Source organism: Diospyros lotus, chromosome 1 (assembly GCF_014633365.1).
Source record: "Diospyros lotus cultivar Yz01 chromosome 1, ASM1463336v1, whole genome shotgun sequence".
NCBI classification, from domain to species: Eukaryota; Viridiplantae; Streptophyta; class Magnoliopsida; order Ericales; family Ebenaceae; genus Diospyros; species Diospyros lotus.
Genome location: NC_068338.1, coordinates 53095394 through 53118410, shown reverse-complemented (window position 1 = coordinate 53118410; position 23017 = coordinate 53095394). Strand labels below are relative to the sequence as shown.

The window sequence follows — 23017 nt, the reverse complement described above, 5'->3', positions numbered from 1 at the left end:
TTCTTTTTTGGGGGGGGGGGTTTCTCCTCTGTTATCTCTCAGACACATTGGTTAAGTTGTTGCTCCTCATGCTAGCTTCGCCGCCATCCGTTGTTCTTTCAATCGATTGCCGACGTCACTCATTCTTTTGGTGTCGACCTCGAACTCTCGTCGTCGTTCACCATCGCTCATTCATTCTTAGGTCGTTGCAAGTCTCTTTTTCTCTTTATATATATATATATTCATTACTGTTTGTGTTTGTGTTTGTATTTGGTTTATATGTGTTCTGTGTGTTTATTATCATTTGAATTTGTATGTGTTCTATGTGTGTGTTCATTATTGTTCTTGTGTTCTATACGTGTTGTGTGTTCTATTTTGATTTGTATCATATTTATATTGCTCTTTGTTTGGTTTAAGGATTTGTATGTGTTTGTATATGAATTTGTATCTATGATTATTATTTATGTTTATTTGTATTATATTTGAATTGTTTTGTATAATTTTTTATATTAAAAATTATATTTATATATTTTTTTATTTTTTAAATTTATAATTTATCTCACATTTCTATTTTTTACCTTTTAAAAAAATACCATTTCAGCATTTTCGTTTCGTGGGAAAGATATGGTTTTCTATTTTCGTGCTATTCAGGCAGTTTGTTGGAAAGGACATGTGTCAAATTGGGACTGTGCCACCTGTCATCTTAGTCTCTGGCAGACGTGATCACTCTCCGTCAAAGAATATGAAAAAGTTGTATTTTTTTATTTCTTTTCCAGTTCTTTTGATATTTTTATTCATTTTTGCCAAACCTAGTATTCTGGATTTTGCATAATTTACTTTTTTTGAATTTTATATTTTTTTATCTTTTGTTGAATTTTTATTAATAAGGGATAGGGCGAGCATACTGAATTAGCTGAATTAGTTAAATCTAATATTAAATATAAATAACAAAATATTCAGTATTTATCCAATTATATAAGATCAACTATATAAATTTTAGATTTTCATATATTTTTATTTTTTGTCATATCTTTATTTAACCCGTACACTTCATATCAAATTTTATTGAACCCAATATTGAATATTTTTTAAAATTTGAACCAAACCAACCAAAATAATTACTCAAATTGAAAGTATCGAAAAAAATTAAAAATAACAAAATACAAATAGATAGAAGTAATTTGAAAAAAAAATATTACTCAAATAAAAATAAATATTACTTGAATAAAAATAATATTACCCAATTAAGAATAATTTTTCTTCCATTAAGTTTTATAAGTAGATTTCGGTTTAAAAATATTATTTAATTATAGAGATTTATTTTTTGAATAAAAATAACATTATTTGATTAAAAAAAATTTAATCGATTAATAATTCTATCATAGAAATTTCAATCAGTTTGGTTATTTTTATTTGTTTCAACAAGAAAATCAAACAAAATTTAACCAAAATAATAGAAAAAAAACTCAAATTTAGAAATCGAGTTGAACGAGTTACTTTGATTTGATTATTTTGATTTAATTAAAATTTTACTTATACTAAGAGCATACTTAAAAAAAACTGTTAAATTTATTTTAACATATTTTTAGAAAAATTTAAATAAAAATCAAACACTAAGTTAAGTTTTTTTTTAATTTAAAATGAACGAAAAAAATTGAAAATCAACACTAAAATGTAAAAACAAAGAGAAAAAAACTCCCAGCATGCAAAATCGAACCGAACCGATCCAATCCGAGTCGACCCCGTCTTTTGCTGTACAACGACAACAGGATCGGGTCGAGGAAAAGCTTAGACCCACCCGGGTTGGAGAACATGGTCCACCGGAGCTTTGCCTGTTTCACCGAGTTCGGTCCATTTGGGCCGCCAATCAAAACTAGGGCTACAATTTGAGCGGACGCCGAAAGAGCGAGAGAGAGGGAAGACCGCTGCGAACACCGCCGCTACAGCTCCGAAGAATAGAACTTGCCCAGCCATGGAGTTGGGAGCTTGTTCGAGGGTTTTAAGCAGTAATCAGGCCCCCTGTTTCAGCCCAGCTATTAGGTTTCAGCCACTCAGAGGCCTCTCTAATCCGTCTCACCTTTCTTCAAATGCTTCGTTTCGCTTCTTCTCTTCTAAACCAGTTCCTGCCAGAGATTGTTGTTGCAGTGCCGTCGTCAAAGACTCCGACAGCAATATCTCCGTGGAAAAGGTAATCTCGTTCATCATCTCTGTAATTCTGCTCTCTACAGCATTCTCAACTTCTGGTGCATTTGCCATTTTGGCCTTGCATGGTTGGTTTCCTTTTTATCGAGCGAGCGAGGGAGGGAGGGAAGGAGATTTTATGCTATATTGATGGGTTTATGGATGTTTTTAGGTAAAGAAGATGTCTGGAGTATATTCACGTGAATTTGAGCTCTCAAGTTTAACAGCTTTGTCACCTCTGGATGGTCGTTATTGGGCTAAAGTCAAGGACCTGGCTCCTTGTTTGAGTGAATATGGCCTAATTTATTTTCGAGTTATGGTTGAGGTACCGCTGATTCCTCTATCGTTTTCATTTTGAACCAATTAACTTTGTTCTCTTCTTTGTTAAACTATGAAGTTGTAGTTATGAGTGGACTGAAGAAAAGGATAGAAAGATATGATGCATATACCTGATCAGTGTCACTGTTCAGTGCAATGTATGGTTTCTAATCGTTATTTAGTTTAATCCTTCTTTCATCAATTATAGGACTGGCCGAAGGGTTGACAAAATGCAATAAGTTGGGGAGAAATGTCCTAGCATGACTGGTATCATGTAGCTTGATATATTAAGCTACCCATAATTCTGCCAGAAGTTATTCTTTTTGGTTTTGTTATTTCTCAGATCTCGTGTTGTCGTTACTATTCATATCCACTACCGTTTTACATGGAAGTTGTTCACTTTCTGCCTTTTAATTTGTTTGTTATTATTTTTTTGTTTATTTTTAAATTTTGAAATATTCATTCTCAACAACGGGAACCCCCCCTCCAGATCAAATGGTTGTTAAAGCTTTCACAAATTCCTGAAGTTACTGAGGTTCCAGGCTTTAGTGCTGAAGCTCAGTCTTATTTGCAAGGATTGATTGATGGGTTTACTTTAAATGATGCCTTGGAAGTCAAAAAGATAGAGAAAGTGACGAACCATGATGTGAAAGCAGTGGAGTACTTTTTGAAGCAAAAATGCCAATCAAATCCAGAGATTGCAAAGGTTTGAACTTACTCCTGCAGCTTCTTATGATGTTAAAGTAACCGGCTTTTGTACTTCTGACATAATTCAACTTCTAGTGTCTTGTTTACCTGTGGTGCATTTCATGATGATAATACTGCCAGAGCAAACCCTTTGAGCACATAACTTGTCTGTCCCTTGCTCTATATAATTGGTTTGAATTTAATCCTTCAGTTGCTCTATATATGAGTATGACTGTCTTGAGTTTGTTGATGTTATTGAACCGTTACCCTTTTCTCTGATCTTGGTTGCAGTGACTTCCATTATTGCTATTTTTATTTGATTTGTTGTTTCATTAGTAACCCTCTCTATCTTCATTGTAGGTGCTTGAATTTTTTCATTTTGCCTGCACATCTGAGGACATCAATAATCTTGCCCATGCTTTGATGCTGAAAGAAGCTTTGAACACCGTCATATTTCCTGTCATGGATGAGTTAATTAAGGCCATTTGCAGCATGGCTAAAGCTAATGCTGACGTTCCCATGTTATCTCGCACACATGGACAGGTAGATGGGTTGTTTCTGTAATCTGTAGATTTTTCTATAATACATTTCTCGAGGAAAATTTGTGTAGACTTTAAATTGCGTCATCATTGAGGACAATAGGTTTAAGTTTCTAAGTCTACCCCCCACACTGAAAACTAAAAGGCTGCAGCTGACTGGTATTTGCCGTACATTTGATGATCTACAGACCGCACATAATCACTTCACTGCAACTATCCTTTTTTTTTTACTATTATTATAACTGAATGCATAAATTACAGTTGATTGGATGAAAAATGATACGTGTACACTGTCATCTGCCTGGCAAATAATGGTAACAAGATAATTAGACAAATCAACTTCGTTTAGGTTCTACAACCAATTCATTCATGAATACATCACTCATTTGGTTTATTATTCTTTAGCCAGCTTCACCTACCACCCTTGGGAAGGAAATGGCAATCTTTGCTGTTAGATTAAGCAGGGAAAGGCGAGAAATTTCGCAAGTTGATATAATGGGAAAGTTTGCTGGTGCAGTTGGAAATTACAATGCACATATTGTTGCTTACCCTGATATTAGCTGGCCTCAAGTTGCCGAGGAGTTTGTTACATCTCTTGGATTAAGCTTCAATTCCTATGTGACTCAGGTATCATCCACACACCAAGTTTTTTCTTGCTTCACCGTTTAATCAGGTTCTGCTATTATTCTTCACATGCCAGAGGAGGAAGTTTTATCGGCATAAGTTCTAAGTTTAAAAATCTGTAATTACATTAATATCACATTTAGCATAGCTTTGTTGGCTACTACAGACCATAATCTTTCAATGCTGAACCCATCATAACTATTTTGTATCTCCAATCCTTGCTCATTGCTTGTAGCATAGTATTTGATTGCTATTATAGTATTCTGCATTCAAACAGTTATAAAACTATCAAACTGTGATAGAAGACCTCACTTGGAAGTTTTATCCTGGTTGGTTGTATTCTTTTTTGATAAATAAGCAAGTGTACAAAAGCAAAAGACTGTTAAGGGGGTGAACTCCATAAAAATTAACAAGCAGGAAACTAGGGGAGTCCTGCTACCTAGGTTCATTATCTTCAAGAAAATAATTTCACAATTTAACCATATAGTGTAGGTTGCTCCTCAGGAATTCAAGATTATCAATGTCCAAAAATCTGTTTTAATGAGCTGTCTTGTCTGGGTACTTTTTGATTGAAAATTACAAATAGTATTCCGCTGCATTTATCTGTTCTAAAATTTAATATTATTTGAACATCTTGTGCAGGTTGAAACTCATGACTACATGGCAAAACTTTTCCATGCAATTATCCAGTTTAACAACATTTTAATTGATTTTGATAGAGATTTATGGGGCTATATATCTTTAGGCTACTTCAAGCAGGTGAGCTTTTTGAGTTTTTTCTTTATTTTACTATTGGTCTGCCTCTGCTGTAAGTTATGATGTTTCACATTCAAATGTCAAGCAGATAACTAAGGCTGGTGAGATTGGGTCCTCAACTATGCCTCATAAAGTAAATCCCATTGATTTTGAAAACAGTGAGGGCAATCTTGGGAAAGCTAATGCAGGTCTATCCCATTTAAGCATGAAATTGCCTATTTCCCGTTGGCAGGTATCTCTCCTCCACCCTCCCTCCCCTCTCTTTCTCTCTCGCACACACAAACACACCTCCTACTCTGTTTGCCTACTGTGTGTGCGTGCATGTTTATGTAGTTTCATACAACATGGCACACTAACTAGCATTTTCAGGCTATGTGAGTTTTCATGTTCCAAAAGTGCAGTTTATGAAATTTTATGTCACTGAGTAGTGTCTTAAAAGATGGGTTTTTCTAGTAATGCCTAGTCATCTGATTTAGTAGGGATAGAAGGAGACTTGCCAGCTGTCTTGGCAAATTAACTGTTTTGTTCTTTATGTCATGTGCAGCGTGACCTAACTGATTCAACAGTTCTGAGGAACATGGGTGATGGATTTGGACATTCCCTTCTTGCATACAGAAGTGCATTACAAGGAATAGCAAAGCTTGAGGTAAAATATCAAATTTGAAATACATTATGTTCCTCTCTTGAGGGTGCATAATGCTATCTAGTTTTCATTTTGTCAAAGGTAAAGGAGTAGTAGAAATTATCTGATTATATAATCTAAATTAGAGTATTACATCAAATCACTCTGGCGTTGTTCACACACTTTCTGTGTGCTTGAATACTATCATTTTTGTTTTGAATTTCAGGCTTCTCTCTTTGTGAAGAAGAAAGTTAAGAAATTGAAAGATAATTTAAAGCAGTTATTTAAAAAGTAAAGTTGTGAACAACTAAAATGCAAAACTGTAGCAAATAAAATGCAATAATTGTCCAAATTATTTGTGACACAACTTCATGTTATGGATACACCAAATTATTATTCTCCATACATATAATAGTATGGGTAAGAGAATTTTTTTTTTCCCTCTTGACTTTTATCAGGCAGCATTTTCTTTTGCCCCTGCCTTGTTTTCAGTTGTACCATTCATATCTGGAGCAATATTAGTCTGGAGCAGGAAGCTTACTTAAATGTGGGCACCTAACCTTTTTTTTATCTGAGCATAATATGGGCACCTAACCTTGCTGAATTAATTTTGCAATAGGTTAATGAAGCTTCTTTGTTTGAAGACTTGAATGACACATGGGAGGTGCTTGCAGAACCAATACAAACTGTACGTACCAACCTCCTAATTTATGTATAATAGTTTATTTGATTTGACTTTGTTTTCTCTATTTAGCTGAATTAGCTGTGGCTGCTAAAAATAATCTTCCTACTGAATGCGGTGTTGGTCCTATGAATGCTAGGGATAGTTGGTTGACTGAGTTTGTTCTTTTTATTTTATTTTATTGACAGTTGTTGAAATTTGGCCATTCTAAGATCATGTTTTGTAGGCTGATTTAGGGTTGGAGATGATGTTAGTGGTGGTCCATATCTTCATGTAGAAGTCCAGTTTCACCTCAACCATTTTGAAGACGGTGGATCACTCATATCGTTTCGTTTGTGCACTATTATTTGAAATAAGATCTTGCTACACATCTGTAATGAAACCGCCACTATTCAGGATTGTGAATACATCTGCTGACATGTAATGTTCAGACATAGAATTACCAAAAGGACAGAATTTTGAGTAGTATTTAATGTGTTTGATAACTCCAATTGTTAAGAGTTAGGTGCTTTGATTCATGAGTCATTCTTGGACACTATCAAATGGCTTAGGGATTGGCATAACTTGAATTGAGGTTATTTTGAATGTGAAACCATTTATAATTCCTAATCCATCACCTGCTTTATCTTTCCTTCCCTCTTGGAACAACCTTGTGAGAAAGCCCATTCTTGGGATTTGCTGGCCAACATAAAGGACCCTGGGCATGTGCCACCGCATTCTAAGATCTCCTTAGTCAGATCTAGTTAGTGCCGTGCCTCACCAGCTTTATTTGTTGTATTCTCACATGCTTATCCAAGGCCTCCATTCTGGCATTGCATAGCAGGAGACCTTGTTGTATGCATGTCATCCTTTTAGCTGCCTCCACATTTGATTACGTGGCCGCCAATTGAGATGTTATCTGTACGATCTCCCATATTTGTGTATAGTTCTCATAATTTTCCTCTCTTTATATCTAGGTGATGCGGAGATATGGCATCCCAGAGCCTTACGAGAAGCTGAAGGAGCTAACAAGAGGAAGAACGGTTACCAAGGAGAGGATTAGGGATTTCATTGAAGGTTTGGAATTACCCGCCGAGGCAAAAGCCAATCTCTTGAAGTTAACCCCACATACATACGTTGGAGCAGCGGTTGAATTGGCTAGATCAGTGGATATGGCTGTGAATTTGGTGAATGGACTAAGATACTAGACTGAAACTTGGGAATATCTGCTAGCAGTTTTCTGGTAAAGTGAGCTTATTGGTGTCCTTATGAATGGGGAGACAAATATGAGCACTTGACACCTGCAAAGGGTTTGTTCGTTGTGATTTGACACAAAATCCCTGCTCATGTTCCTAAAAACAGAGGGCTAAAGTTGTTTTGTCTGCAATTTGCATGGTATAGTACAGTGAGAGCTCAATCTCATCTTAATCGCCAGTTTACTGTTTTGTTCTGCCAGGCCTTCGAGGAATCTTGACTTTGTCAGGTGAAAGAGAAATCAAGTTTTTTTTTCTTATGTATTCTGTAAGTAAGTGTATATTAATAGAAAAAATCGTAAAGTGTCTACAATTTACATTAGGGAATAGTTTAAGCAACCACAAAGAAAACTGAATAAATCAAAGGAAAAATCACAAAATAAACTAATACAAAACTAAGTTTATATATATATATATATATATTTTTTTTATCATGGGAACTCAAGGTATTTGAATAACACATATCTTTCGGTTGGAATTGTTTTACTCTCTCTAAAATTCACGATCCAAGCAGACATGCAAGTGAATTATGGGTGGAAGCTTGAGACATGATTTTTCAAATAGACATAAATTATCACAACTTGCATGGAGTAGACACAAATTTATGATTTTGCAATAATCCAAACTTTTGAATGTGTACGGTGAATTTGGGTTAGCAATAGTGAATTGAATCCCTAATCATCAGATTTGAGTATTTGAAACTCTTTTGAGCTTTTTTTTTTTTGTATTCTTTTTATTCCTCTCCGTTTTTAATTGAGAATTGGAATTTTAACAGGAAAAGTTTCTTTTTTATGGCAATCAGATTCAAACCCACCAAATTTTGAACTGGATCCTGGAACGAGAGTAAATGGAGCAAATATCTGGCAGCTTATAGCTAAAAATTGATGGTTCCCCTGCAATCCCAAATATGTACAGGCAAAAGCAGTTTGAAAGAGAACCATAGAACCCCTATCTATCTGGGCAGATAAATCAAGATGGTCAAGTCAACTGTATTCATTCTAATTTAGACGGCAGTTTTTTAATAGATTCAATCTTCCTTATTACATTTTATAAACTTTATTATATCTAAAAAAGATTTATCTTCTAATTTTTTATAGCGATGTTGGAGTGGTGAGGGTTGACGAAAACGACTGTTAACAAATATAAAGATCAGTGACCGAGAGGGAGAAAGGGGCATTTTTGTCATAAATAAATTTTATTCTCAAGTTATGAAATTTATTTTTGAATTTTACCTCTTTTGATAGAATTTGATTTAGTAAAATATAAAATTTATCCATTTCATACAGAAGGGTAATGATTTTTTTTTATTATTATTATTATCCAACAACCGTGACAACAAATGGCAGGACCATAGTGTTGTAAAGTTCATGTCTTTTACTTTTATGGTACCACTTTGAGAAAAAGAGTCATGATTTTGATTTCGTGTTTTATTTATTTATTTATTTATTGTTCTGTCTCTCTCTTTCATGTGGAATATTGTGACCGATTGGTAGTCACACCCTCATGGCTTGAAAATTTTTATTATTATGCCATTATGTTATAAAATAGCTCACGTGGGCTGCCCATTTGGTATGTTATTATAGTATTATTTTTCACATACGAAAAAGTGAAATTAAACATTGAATTTTCCCTTAGGTATTAAATTCATCATTAAATTTTAAAAAATGGGTCGATTAAACCACTAAATTTTCGTAGGTGGGGGCCACTTTAGTCAACTATAAAGTTTCTATTTTAATATATCATTGAATGGGTTGGGTAACGTGACTCCTCAGTAGTTTATTTGATTCATTTTAAAGTTTAATGTGTAATTTGATCCTAAATCGATGTACAGTTACCAATTTGATATTTTTTTTTAAAAAAAAATATTTTAAGAATTTTAAAATTTTTAACACAAAAATCAAAAAAGTTCCAAAAAATAATATTTTTGACAAGAATAGTTACCTTCTTATAAACCACGGATCAAATTCACACTGACAAACAAGTCGGGCCAGGTAAGTTTGGATCGAAACTCGTGCTCTGGTCCCTCGATTAACAACAACTGACAAAAATTTAAAAAGACGTTTATTGTAACATGTAAAGAGATTTACTTTTATCCCCTTAGCTATATGACTAAATTCTTTGGGAAAATTATATACTTTATTTTAATATCAAAGGAATTTGTTGACTATCTTAGCATGTGATAAGATTTTATGAATTTTACTTATAAAAATTCACTAAATTATGTGATTCGCAACCTTGTAATTAATAGGTATTTAATATAATAGTGAAACCAACTCATTATGGTAACTTAATATCATGACTTAATAACCATCTATTATGTGTTTAGATTTTAAATATGAGACAATTAGTAAAAAAAAAGAATTCAAAATCTTATTTGTGAATTTACAAATTTAATTAAACGTTTCAATTTTGTCAATTATATCACAATTGAATGCAATTTTATTCAATACTTAAAATCAATTTATGATGCACGTGTCAGTATTGACTTAACAAGCAACATGTCATAATATATATATATATATGAGTGAGACTCAGATATATAATTTTATTTTTTATTTTTTTATGTATATATGCAAGTCTTATTTATATATTTTTTTATGACAAATAGTGCATTACATCAGTAATAATATATAGCTCTCAAATTAATTTCAATGTTAGATAAAATTACATTTAATTGAGTCAATTGGAATATAATTGTTAAAATTGAAATGTTTGGATAAATTTATAAATTTATGAAAATATTTAGATTTTTTTTGTTATTTATCCTATGTGACAATTAGTGGTTTAAAATTTAATATAAATTTAAGTTTAACAATTACTATATATTTAAAATTTTAATATATAAAAAAAATAAAAAATAATTATTATCGAGAGATCGTAGGTTCAATTATATTTTTATGTAAAAATATATAATTAATTATGTTTACCTAAAAGACTAAACTCTTAAGTTTTGATTCGTAATAAATCTATTATTTTATTTAAGATTGTGGAGTATGTAAATCGTAAATTTTAAAAAAAAATAGATAAATATGCATTGAAAATTAACCTGATAGGGAGATTCCTCGAATTTTTTATTTTATAAAAAAAATATTATTATTAAATTATGATAAATATATCGGCGACCTAGCAAAAGAGAAGAAATAATTCTATTTGGTATACGGGTCGTCTCTTTGTTTCTTTTTGGCAAGTAACGGGTCAGCTCAAAGCAGGTCAAATTTGTAATTTTGTGAAATCTGAGGGGTCAATGTGCATTGTGCTGAATCATCAACGAGTTGCACGTATATAAATTGAAGGCCCACGCTTTGGCCAGCGTGGGCTGTGGCTTAGCTTGTGCTCGTGAAGTGATTTGACAAAGAAGCGAATCTCGAGAGAGGGAGATTGAGGGAGAGAGGATCGTCTCGCTCAAGCGCCGTACTTTCTCTCTCGCAACCGTATAACTGGTAGACGAAAATTCGATTCTTTTGTTAGATTTCCGGTTGAGAATCTCTATGTACTTCTGATGCTTCGATATTCTGATGATTTACCTTTCTGTCGGTGCTTTTGCGTGCAGAAAAATGGCTTCAGATCCGAAGGTTCACCCCTTTGAAGAGGTCACCAAGCACAACAAACTCAAGGATTGCTGGCTTGTTATATCTGGAAAGGTTGGATCTTCTCTGATTTGATAACCTCCGTTTGGTAATTTTTATTTTTGTGCATATGTATAAACATTTGTTCTCTTTAAGATTATTTTGACTTTTATTCATTAGTTGTTTGTTTGGTTCTGGCTTCAAGTTCTTGATGATGATTGCTCATCTTTTGCTTTGTTTGACTACTTGGAGGAGCCGTTGGAATTTAGAGTTGCGTTTTCCGTAGGTTTTAGGAATTTTAATGGTTTTGTTAGAATTATGGTTAATTTTGATGGTAATTCTGGCAATTGATAGACTAATTATGGGCCTTTTCTACACACAGACTGTTTATGCTCTGATTAGGCATTAAACGTACAAGTTTAGTCAAGCAATGCATTTACTGTTGGTTCTGAGTGTTAAAAATCATGTATCATTTGTGCAAGTCAAGAAGTCCACGGCTATCATGTACAGCTTTGGCTCGCATAATAGGCCACAACATGGACAAATGAGTGTGTTGCCTACTAAAACTGTACTGAAATTCACTTAAGGATAATTCGTTGGGGATTTGGGTGTTAGCGGCTCTCTGATGGCAGGACAGCAGAACATCTAAATTTTAGTCACATTCAAAGTTTATATTATGATATGAATTGATTTTAACAGGAAACAGAACTATTGAAGGCCTACTTTGTCAAAGCTAATCCTAAAACCAATCCCCATTGCAATTTTCTTGAAAGAAGAAAAAAATAACTGATGCCTAGTGGTTATCTGCATCTCACCTGCTCCTTGTTGATGATAAACATAATTTACGAACTATTGGGATCCTAATCCTGCAACATTTATGTTTCCTAAATACAAAATTATTCAAATATAAACCTAATCAGAATTTGTTCCTGTCACAGTGGGTAGGGAGCTTAGGATTGGATTTAAGATTTGATAACACTAATTGTGTTCAAAATTACCAACCAAAAAAAGAAAATTGTAGCAAAAGAGGAACACCAATTTACATTAAAACTCAAAGTAGATAAAAGAACCACAGGACAACTTTGTATCAAAATTCACTAAAACAAAGGCATCTCCTGTGCGTAGTTCCCCACTTTGCAAGAATCTGGGGCTATAAAAATAAAAGTTCCAATATTTATGTCTAGTTTTTATTCGAAATTAGAGACCTACAATGATTAGTTATCATATAATTTTTTTTTTTTTTTGGGCTAAGAAGTTATAACATAGATATTGCTTCTCATAATGAGTATAATTATTATTGGTGATCAATATACTGTAAAACCACATAGGAGGAAACCCCAATTGCTCTTGTTACAAAATATGCTTTTTTATGTGGAGCATCCAATTGCTATCTTGTCGAGCACTTGATTGCTCTCTACAGAGCAACCAATTCCTTTATCTCATTCGCTTTCCTTTTCATGTGATTTTTTATCTTCACTTTTTTATAACCACTTAGACGTCTAGACTTGGATTTGAAATTCTTAAATTAATGTTGATTTGAATTGATTTTCTCGGTTCTTATCTCTCTTTTGATGGGCCTTTTGGTCTTTTAAACCAAATAAATTTGACCAAATATATAAGTCTGAATCCCACATGGGCTAAGATCCATTACACTTAGGCTACTAAGATGTGTTCTCTTATGTTTTGAGGTGATTTTTGGCTTGTGAATTAGTTTATCTAAAAGCAAAGTTATATTTGTGGGTGATGTAGGTGTTAGCTGTGGAATGGGTTGTCTGCTTTCCTCATATTTAGGTCTCCCACTTGAATCCCCTTTCAATTCGGTTTTGGGCAATCGAATGGAAAAATTGGGGGTGGTGGGGGGCTGGGCGGGAGGGGGACAGCTCTTTTTGGAAAGGCAATATTTTATCTAGAAGGGAAAGTTTACCTTACCAAAAGTGCCGCCTCTTGTATTACCCTTAAGAAGTATTTGTTTACTATCTCATTCTTAGTTGCTAATTGTCTTGAGAAGTGTTATTGGGTGATTTCTTGTAGGGAAGTCTAGGAAAAAATAGCAATGAACACTAGGGAGATCTAGAAAATAGCAACAGCAACACAATAGATCAAGCTTAATGCCATTGGGTGGGGTTGGCTGTATGGATTCTAGCTTACCAATCATCTCTATCTATAGCCATATCTAGGAATTCCGTTCAAATTTTATTTGATTGGCTGGGGCGAGGTTTATTGCACTGGTGGCTTGGTCATTTAGAGGTTTAGTCTGTTTAGCAAGGCCTTGTTGGGTGAGTGGTGGAGATTTGCTGTGTGGGAGGGGAACTTAATTGGAAGGAAAGTTATGGAAGGGATAAATATGGCAATAAATAAGCGGGTCGGTCTATCTACAGGAGTAAATTTAATTATGGGCTTAGCCTTTGATAGGCATTATGTGCTTATGGGAAGAGTTCATTGGAAGGATTTCTATCGAGTGGGAAGGGGGAGTAGAATTAAATTTTGGATAGACGGTGATGCCTTAGACCTCCTTATGAGGCATTTGTCTGATTTGTTTCATTTGTGATCACCAATGGAGTGACAATTTAGGCAAATTTTCCATGATTAAGATATGGATTCCATGATAGCTTTTTATTGCTTTCTCTATAATCATTCCATTTCTGGTGATGAGGGGGCCTCAATGTGTTTGGCACCCAAGTGACTTTTTATTGGGGTGTGGACCTGTTTTAGTCTGTTTTGCTAGTGGGTGGGTCTCACTTCCCCTGGAAAGCAGGCCCTCATCTTACAGTGGCTTTCTTTACTTGATTGGATCTTTGGACTGTTCTCACAGCTAACAACTTGAGGAAAAGGTGCAGGGAGGCAACGGTCCATCTTCTCCTTCACTTTGCTGTAGCTTATGAAGTGATGAGGAAGAGGGGAAAATTCCTTTTTTCATATAGAAGTGCCTTTTGTCAATATTAATAACATATATTTAATCACCTCATAAAATAAGTTAAATTTGTATCAAATGCTATGCTATGTTTTCATTATCAAGTTTTGAAAGTAAAACAAAGTTATCAAATAACATATTTAGTTCAAAAACTAAACAAACAAAAAAAGAAAAGAAAATCAAAACCAAACGAAAAGTTAAAAATTGAAAAGAGCTTTTCATTCAATTTTGGCAAGTTATCAGTTATGTAATCTTAATGCCTCACCCTTATTCGTGCTCCTTAGTCTTCTCTTCTTTTCTGGTCATGTCAAATAGTAACACAGAAAAGCACAGATTCCTCCTGTTCTACACAATCTAGAAGCTAGGTATTTTTTTGTAACATAATTGAAATGTCTGGATTTTTCTTTTATCTTTTTGAACTCTCTCTATCTCGAACATGTACCCAACTCCACCTGTTAAGGTTTGTGATTACTGTTGTTATTGTTGGAACTTCCTCTATTTGTTACCTACAATGAGAGTTTATCATGTATCATTGATTCCTTTTTCTCCTTGCCTTCTTTTATCTTCTTTTTCCTTTCGTTTCAAGAAGAAATAATTGCATTTGTTCCATTTCTGTATTCTTCTATTAAATAACTACAACGAGAGTTTATCAGGTGTATGACGTTACCCCATTCATGGACGATCATCCAGGTGGTGACGAAGTTCTAATAGCGGCAACAGGTAATAAAATGTTACGATACATATCTACTGCTAAATGGCACTTCTACTGTTCTTTGAGCGGTCAAGGGAGGGGGATCATGACATGCTCTTATACGAGCCTGCCTGCCTGCATGCTGTTTTGTATTTTGCAGGGAAAGATGCGACAAACGATTTTGAAGATGTCGGCCACAGTGATTCTGCAAGGGAAATGATGGAAAAGTATTGCATTGGTGAAGTAGATCCATCAACGGTTCCTCTGAAGCGCACTTACGTTCCACCTCCCCAAGCCCACAATTCTGATAAGAGCCCAGATGTCATCATTAAGATTTTGCAGTTCCTTTTGCCCCTCTTGATCCTGGCCTTGGCCGTTACTGTTCGATACTACACCAAAGAGAATTAGCCAATTACAATCCATCTTTTTAGGGCCTCCGTTTTTACTTGGTTAGGTGGTCATCAACGTCAGTGGGCTGAGTCAAAAGAACGGTTTAGTCCCCTTCTTATTAGTTGCTTTATGTTTCTTGCACATTGTGATTGTCTCCAAACAATTTAGTTGTTTTTAGTTCCTTTGCGTTTTGGGCACATCGTGATTGAGCATCAGTATGGATAATGGTTTATTTTGTTTTGCTTGATATATCAACTTTGCTCCTTTTTGTTTTCCCTTCTTGAGCCCAGCGTGTGATTAATTGAGAGACCATGAAATGGAAATGGAAATGGAAATGGATGGAAGAAGGTTTTTGCCATTTATGAGTGGTGTTGTTGAATAGGACAATAAAATTTCTAGTTGGGAATTGTCTTTGGGTCTTCATAAGCTTACAAGATAAAAAATAATTAGAGGGCGCAAGATGTCTCCTGTACAAGTTTTTCCATGCATAATTCAGCTTAGTCAAAAATTATAAGAGGATGTAAAGAGTTATTGTAGATTTTTTGGCATACTTAGAGAGAGGAGAGTCACTTACGACTTATAAAGGTGAGAGTTAGTTTTCATTTCTTTTGAAATTGAGATTTGTCATTGTCTGTTCTAATATTCAAGGCAAAAATTTTAAAGATGAATTGTCGCATTCCTAATGAAATATGATTTGAAGGGGTCTCTTAGAGACTCAAGAGTCCTCTCTTTCAACCCCAAAAGCAAGCTCGCCAGAAAATTATCACCTGAAGACCTCTTCTATCAAAAAGTCTCCCAAGTCTTTATGAACTTTTTTTTAAGCTTGTATATAACCTTTTAACGTTTAAACTTGTATTGATCTCGACTCTTTTACATCCATTCTCTTTAGCACATCAATGAGAGAATAGCTTTTAATTTCCGGAGAATGGAAAAAAAAAAAAAATTGTTTTCATATTTTTGACAACACTAATCTTAATATTTTTTAAAAAGTTCATATTTGTTCTTAACTTAATCACATGCTATTTATTATTAAAAGGGTATAGTGGTAATTTACTATTTAACATCTTCTCATTCCATACTTTTTCCATTTCTCCTCCAAACAAATAAAAATACTTTCCATTATTTTTTCATCTTCAGACTCCTTTATCGAATATAAGAAAAAAAAAAAAATTGCGTTTCTCTCCTCTCCCAAACAAAGCCCAAGATGAGTTACCTCGCAAGCGGCTTCTTCACCTGTCCATTGTTAATTTGGGCCATTCTGATTCAACACAATTAATCCATACTGCTTATTCCAAGCTACACTGTCAGGAGTGAATTACTACAACACATGCAACCAATCAACATGGCACAGAAGGAAGGGCACTTCTTAAATCAGTAATGGCTTACTTAAATAAGTTTCCAAACCCACTGAGAAAATACAGGAAGAAGATAATTTAGTCAATGTCCTTACCAAACAGAAGGATCTTTCTCGAACCAGTATGGTACACTTGAGAGTCCTGGTGATAGCAATTTGGCACGACACGACCTTGTTTGTATTCAATAACGCTATACTACGCAGACCTTTAGAATTAAGGAGTCTAGCGCTAAGAAAACTAAACTAGTACAGTAAACTAGTTGCGACCAATGAATGCTTCATAGATGATACTGCCCAAGGCGATAAATTAGTGAACGAATTTAGCAGGTGGCGTTGGAAGTGTTCTTCACGAGATCCTGTCGTGGAGGTTGACGACCAAATTGTGGGCATCATCGAGGAGCTTCCACACATCAAGATGCCCAGCCATGCTATTGCATTCTCTTATTATCTCATCCATGCTGCTATACTTCTCTATGATTTGTTTCCTCCTTTGTAACACCGAGGCTGCAATTGCATAGAGCAACAGATCATCGGTTGGCGGGGCGCGCAGCCTTATCCTACTCCAGGCAGATTTCCCTATTCCAGCCCTGATCGCCGCCTGATCAGTCCACATTACTTCCCAGAGGCACATTGTCTCCTCAAAGGTCAATTCCCTTCGGAAGAGTACCACCACCATCCTGTAAACAAAAAAGCAATCCTCTGCCTGAAGCTTCTCCAAGTGTCTGTAAAGATGGGAATCCTTGAATTTGATTATCTTGGAAACGATATTCAGTTGCCTCCTGATTCCCACCTCATCCAGCCGGAAGTTATGCCTAGCCTTCCTCATAAAACCAACAAAACACCAGAAAGCCTCATGGTCGTCTGTTATCACAGTGATTATTGGAGAGAGCAAATCACTCATCCCCTGGCAGTAGCCAATTTCTGGGTCAAAAAGTGCATAAGCTTCAAGGATGGCAACTAGACGAGCAGCATGGAAGATCCTGCTGGGTTCAAGGTGATCGTAATCCCTCAGCCCAACAACCTCAGCAGACCATCTTGCCTTTTCCTCTGATACTGCAGCCTGAGAAGGAGAAAACGCTATCCACTCTCCGTTGGCACGAACTGCATCAAGACGGATGATTCGTTGCCATGTGGAAAAATCTTCAGTGCTGCAGAGTTTTGACTGGACTTCTTCCCCGGAGGGGGTAGAATCCTCCTTAGAAAGCATGGCAGGATCACTTTCCTCCCTGCTTTCCGTAAAGGGGAATGTATTACTCAGTTCTGGGTCCTCAGAGGAGTCTGAATCTGATGACTCTGTGACGGATGCAGGAGAATTTGAATCTGTGACTTGTCTGGAACCAGCATCTTCATCCAACAATGCACTGCAGGGATTACTGGAATACTCAAAGGACGGGCCCCTTTCCTCACTAGAAAGTGATTCCCTGGCACTGACCACGTGTTCAGAGTCGGGAGAATCTATGTCTTGATTGGAAATCCCACTATCCCCTTTACTGTTTGTTCCACAAGTACCCTTTAACTTTGCACTGTCAGAGCCATGTTTTACAAGGCGCCGGCACTTCCTGCGAAGTATTTCGTACTTTTTTCTGCAATCACATATTGAAATAAAAAACAATCTAGTTGGGAAACATCCATATGACATTAAGGAAAATATACATTAATGGGCAACCTGTATGTGTATGTGTGTGTGTGTGCAAGAGAGAGAGCACCACAGGATTGGGAAGAGAATTCTAAAACTCACCTATTCTCAGTTTTTATAACTTCTCTTTCTTCTTTGGAACTGTTAAAGTTGTAGCTGTTGGGAAAAGAAAAAAAGTCATCAAAGAGAATTTTGATGCATCTACCTCAATATGAAGGCAACAATATATATGTTTAGGCATCACAGGATTCGACCAATTTTAAATTTGAATTGCACACAAACCCACAAGCATACACACACATTGAATCCTATACAGCATTATCCTATATATATATATAACATTTAGCACTTGAATCATATATTGAGCAAGAATGGGAAATATATCCCAAAGTTGAACTTTTCCTCAAGATTATTCAAATCACCGAGCATATAACAATAATTTGGATAAAAATTCATGTCAGCAGCCCAGTGAAGATTGAAATTGAAACCAGAAAAACTCATCAACAATGCCAATAATTTATAAAGATAGATGAGCAAAACCACAGCTCAAAGTGCAAGAGGATGTTATTAATCCAAAATAATGTAACAGATATCAACATCTTAAGAAGACTACTTAGCGTTCTTGTTATACTAGAAGCTCTACCAGGTATTCCTTGAAAACAATGATGCCATCAATTAATCTACCACAAATGTTAAGGGGACTTGTCAAAATTTTGCAGCATAGGGAGAAAATAACAAGGGCAATCTAAAAGAAAATCTATCAGTTCTCCACCCCCCTCTTCTCATTCCTAGTAATACCTTAACACATTTGTCATATCTTCCGCCCTCATCAAAACATAAATAAACAAATAAACAGAAAAAGAAACAGCACAGACAATTAAAGAAAATAGAAATTGATAAAGGAGGATTGTGATTCCATAAGAATAAATATGCAAATAATGCAATCAAGGGTAATTAATTGGATAAAAGTTCATAAGAAATAAATCCTACAAAAAAAAGAGAGGGTAAATTACAAAAAAAAAAATTACTGAACTTTTAGGTTTGTTACAATTTTTTAACAAACTTTTAATTTTTGCAATTCATTAACCAAACTTTTTAGATTTATTACAAATTTATAACGAACTTTTAAATTTTTCACTTCACCAACTGAATTTGCAAGTTTGTTACAATCATAGAACATCACTAGAAACCCATAGCTTTTATTGGTAAAAAAAAAAGAACTAAACATGTCGCAAACAGTGATATGATTTTAAGCTTTGTTTGTTTTTTTCTTCACTTATCTTCGTGTTTTTTCTAAGGTAAAAACTAACTTTTTTCAAACACTGTACAATTTCTAACAAATTTACAAATTCAGTAAGTGAATTGCAAAATTAAAAGTTCGTTATAAAATTGTAACAAACTTAAAAGTTTAGTTAGTGAATTGTAAAAATTAAAAGTTCATTCTAAACTTATAACAAACCTAAAAGTTCAGTATTATTATTATTATTTTTTTTTTGTAATTTACCCAAGAGAAAAATGAGTCAAGAATTTCAAAGCATGGGACAAACAGAATCACAGTTGATATCTGGAATTCAGCAGCAATCAAAGTTTAAGAGTCCATATCAGATACTCCAGGTATTCATGGGACAAATGAATAGTGGAAATGCTTACACTCCAAGAAGGAAAGGCCAAACCTCAGACCTGATACTGGGATCAACGCCCTACACAAGAAATTGCACAGATAAAATTCCAATATTTTAGTTACAGAAAAAAAAAATTCCAATATTTTCAAAGACAACAAAATGAAGGACATGAACATGAATAGGGATAACTATAAATTTTCAAAATGGAGTAACACAAACTCTTTTAAGTTTTCATGAAATGGTATCTCACCCCACTTCGAACTTTTTTCAAGAATTTCACTCCATCACGGAGCTTTCCATCAGCAGTAAACAACCTCCTCCATTGCTGAGGTGAAAGGGCATGTTTCCTTTTCCGGCGAGACCATGGTGATTTTAGATGGCCCCTGGAAACAAAGAAACAGGCACTATTAATTATCATTATAAGCAAGAAGCAGGTATTGATATAACACTAAATTAACTAAATGATCACATGTAACTTTAACATAGAGAAGAGGAATGTGAAGTATCAATAAGACATAGAAATGAATTGGGGAGAAGCATGTCCAAAATCTCCTAACAAGTTCCATAGCCCCAAAACTCCAACAAAGACAAATGTACTGATGATAATTGTAAATTCATGGAAAAACAAATTACATTACAATGCTACTCAACAACCTTCTTCACGATACACCCCTATTCTTAAAATTACATTACAATGCTACTCAACAACCTTCTTCACGATACACCCCTATTCTTAAGAGCCAGGGTAGAAATACATTTAGTACAACTACAACATAATTGATCCCACTAGAACTAAGGAAATCCAATCACATATTTTAGATTTCTGGTTCTCACCATCCAGTTTCATCCTACATTTTCTTTTAGGGAGAGTCGGTATTTATAGCAAACATAAAATTTACTGTTCAAATAAAACATTTTGATTATAGAATTTGACCTGTGCATCCTTCAACCTTTTCTTATGCAGTGCTCCAGTTGCCTTAGAAATCTAAAATCGATATTGCTTGCGAACATTGGATTCTTTGGCTGAAAACTCTTTGATTGCAATTCAAACTGGCAACTACAATGAATAATAATCTTGGAGGAAAAAGAAGTTCAAAAGGGGTAAAAGAGCAAAAACGGAATGCAGAGGATGCATATTAGGACTACGTGTGTGCCATGTCAAGTAGGATGAGTACTCCTTTAGTTGACAAAGACAAGTCATGGTCATACTTCACCACCATGTACCAGTCTCTACAGTCAGGATTTGGAAACATTCCTGTTTACATTACTGCAAATCAATGAGGACTAGAGCTATAAATAATACCTCAAATTATCCCGGTCAAACATTTTGTTTTTCAAATAAAATACTGGGGTCAACTCCATCAAAGTCTACCCAAATAGTTTTTAATACAAATTCTGCACCCCATGCCCCAAATTGAATGCATAAATACTCTTCGTAAAACCAAGGCAACTGAAACACATTGGGCATCAGAGGCTGCTTACAGTGTTAGTCTATCTTATGAAATCCAGGCACACAGGTTAAAACTATTGACATATCTTCACATTAAACACAGGAGTCCCACCAGCGTACTGAACATCATATGGTATATATAAATTCCAGTCATCAAACTGAGAGTAAACAATTGGAAATTGCTCTTAGCTTAAACTTGTAAAGAAACAATACAGCTTTATAAAATTACCCTTTTCTTTGTCTAGTTCCAAAAGAACACTAATATCATTGTGTCAATCTGGAAAACCTACATCTTATGTCATTACTTTGCAAAGAAAAAGTACTAATTCCGCAGGGGAAGAGCTGAATCAGTTGATCACATATTCAACACCAAAAAAAAAAAGAAGAAAAAAACATCAGTACGCAGCAGAGTGAAATTGATCAGACACATCTAGAAGCAACTAAGTGATACAAAGAAATTGACTACTATTGAAATTGTTAACAGCGAAATACACAAGTTATGAACTCATAAAATAATAATAATAAACAGAATAAGACGAGCGCAACTCCGTCAAACCATTCAGCTGTTCGACCTTGTCAAACCTCCATATATCAGAAACCACTATTGAAGGATAGGAAACAAGTAAAATCCGAGGAGAGAACGAAGTGAAGCTGTACAGTATTATTGTATTGAGCTAACGATTGATCCAACAGAAAACGAGTCCGACAAGTCTGAGAGCGAGATCTAAATTTGAAAACAGTGAACATACTAAATTAAGAGCTGAATCAATGTAAAGGAGCGAAGGAAGGAGAAATAGAGGGAGAAACTCACCGATCAGAAGAAGAAGAAGCCGGTGAGGAGGACGCAACGACGAACAAAACCGATCTCAAATGAATCCATGAGGACGAGGACGAAGACGAAGACGAAGACGGTGAAGAAGAATTTGAAGAAGACGACGAAGAAGACGAAGTGTGACTTCGCCGGAGGGCTCTCATCTATCGATTAATATATAAAGCTACTGTTTACTGCAAAAAAATCGATCGATTTCTAGGGATTCAAATGCTGTGGTTACCTAGGCCAATTTTGTTCTCGTTGTTTTTGTGTGTTACCTAGTAGTGTAGAACACGGCGGCCGCCAAGACGAGTCCGGCCAAGGCCGTGACGGCGATAGCTACTCCGGAATTGGAAACCGCCTTGTCGAGCCAGAACCCCCCGCCTCCGGTGACACCATTCGCGGCGGAGATGAAGAAGGGAAAGAGCATGGAGAGAATGACAGGTATGCCCCTTCCAATGGTAGTGGATTTTCCACCATATATAGATTGGTAAACCAACTGAGAAGAAGGTCCTCCCTCTCAACTGCTTTTTCACTTCCTCTTTTTTGTTATTTCTCTTTCTCTCTCATCGGAGATGGAGGAGAGAGAGAGGGGGACTCAAAACCGAAGACCTCAGAAGTGAGCCATCGCAGGGGAATCCCTTGGGCTTTGTTTGGAATAATAAAATAAAAATAAATAAGGAAAGGAATTGGTTTAAATACAGTGGGTGGGTGGAAATTAAATTAAAATATCTTCTCCTTTTTTAAATAAAATAAAATTTTATTAAAATCATATTTCTCATCTAAAATAATAATTCATAATTCATAATCAATACTCTGGTAGTGAAAATACAGAGTTTTATTATATTAAAAATAGGGTTAATCATGAAAATAATTTAATTTTTTTATGAATTTATAATTTTATCTATTTTTTTTAATTTTAGTAATTAGATTCAAATTGATTTAATTGGATGTAATTTTATTTAT

The 23017-nt window shown here is 34.9% G+C and overlaps 3 protein-coding genes across 6 annotated transcripts; 2 read left to right on the top strand and 1 right to left on the bottom strand.

Moving 5' to 3' along the window:
* Positions 1-1821: 1821 nt before the first annotated feature.
* On the top strand, positions 1822-7882 carry LOC127791748 (uncharacterized). Of its 2 annotated transcripts, none has more exons than XM_052321763.1 (10): positions 1822-2167; positions 2333-2485; positions 2969-3184; positions 3526-3708; positions 4110-4331; positions 4971-5087; positions 5173-5316; positions 5629-5730; positions 6326-6394; positions 6615-7291. In XM_052321763.1, exons 1-10 carry the CDS (start codon positions 1952-1954, stop codon positions 6663-6665), a joined length of 1473 nt encoding a protein of 490 aa, XP_052177723.1. In that variant the 5' UTR covers positions 1822-1951; the 3' UTR covers positions 6666-7291. The 2 variants fall into 2 exon arrangements, with proteins under 2 accessions (XP_052177723.1, XP_052177714.1); XM_052321754.1 differs by lacking the exon at positions 6615-7291 and adding an exon at positions 7345-7882 and having other exon boundaries at positions 1824-2167.
* A 3034-nt stretch (positions 7883-10916) lies between these two features.
* On the top strand, positions 10917-15454 carry LOC127803394 (cytochrome b5). The gene is made up of 4 exons (XM_052339595.1): positions 10917-11060; positions 11171-11261; positions 14751-14817; positions 14949-15454. Exons 2-4 carry the CDS (start codon positions 11175-11177, stop codon positions 15194-15196), a joined length of 402 nt encoding a protein of 133 aa, XP_052195555.1. The 5' UTR covers positions 10917-11060; positions 11171-11174; the 3' UTR covers positions 15197-15454.
* Positions 15455-16521: 1067 nt separating this feature from the next.
* Positions 16522-22693, bottom strand: LOC127803383 (rab GTPase-activating protein 22). Of its 3 annotated transcripts, XM_052339564.1 has the most exons (6): positions 22330-22478; positions 22052-22245; positions 20041-20173; positions 19819-19868; positions 18271-18324; positions 16522-18115 (listed from the first exon to the last, which is right to left on the bottom strand). In XM_052339564.1, the coding sequence occupies exons 2-6, from the start codon at positions 22213-22215 to the stop codon at positions 16879-16881; spliced, it is 1638 nt and encodes a 545-aa protein (XP_052195524.1). In that variant the 5' UTR covers positions 22216-22245; positions 22330-22478; the 3' UTR covers positions 16522-16878. The 3 variants fall into 3 exon arrangements, with proteins under 3 accessions (XP_052195524.1, XP_052195535.1, XP_052195543.1); XM_052339575.1 differs by lacking the exon at positions 22052-22245 and having other exon boundaries at positions 22330-22693; XM_052339583.1 differs by lacking the exons at positions 22052-22245; positions 22330-22478 and adding an exon at positions 20725-21941.
* Between the last annotated feature and the right edge of the window lie 324 nt (positions 22694-23017).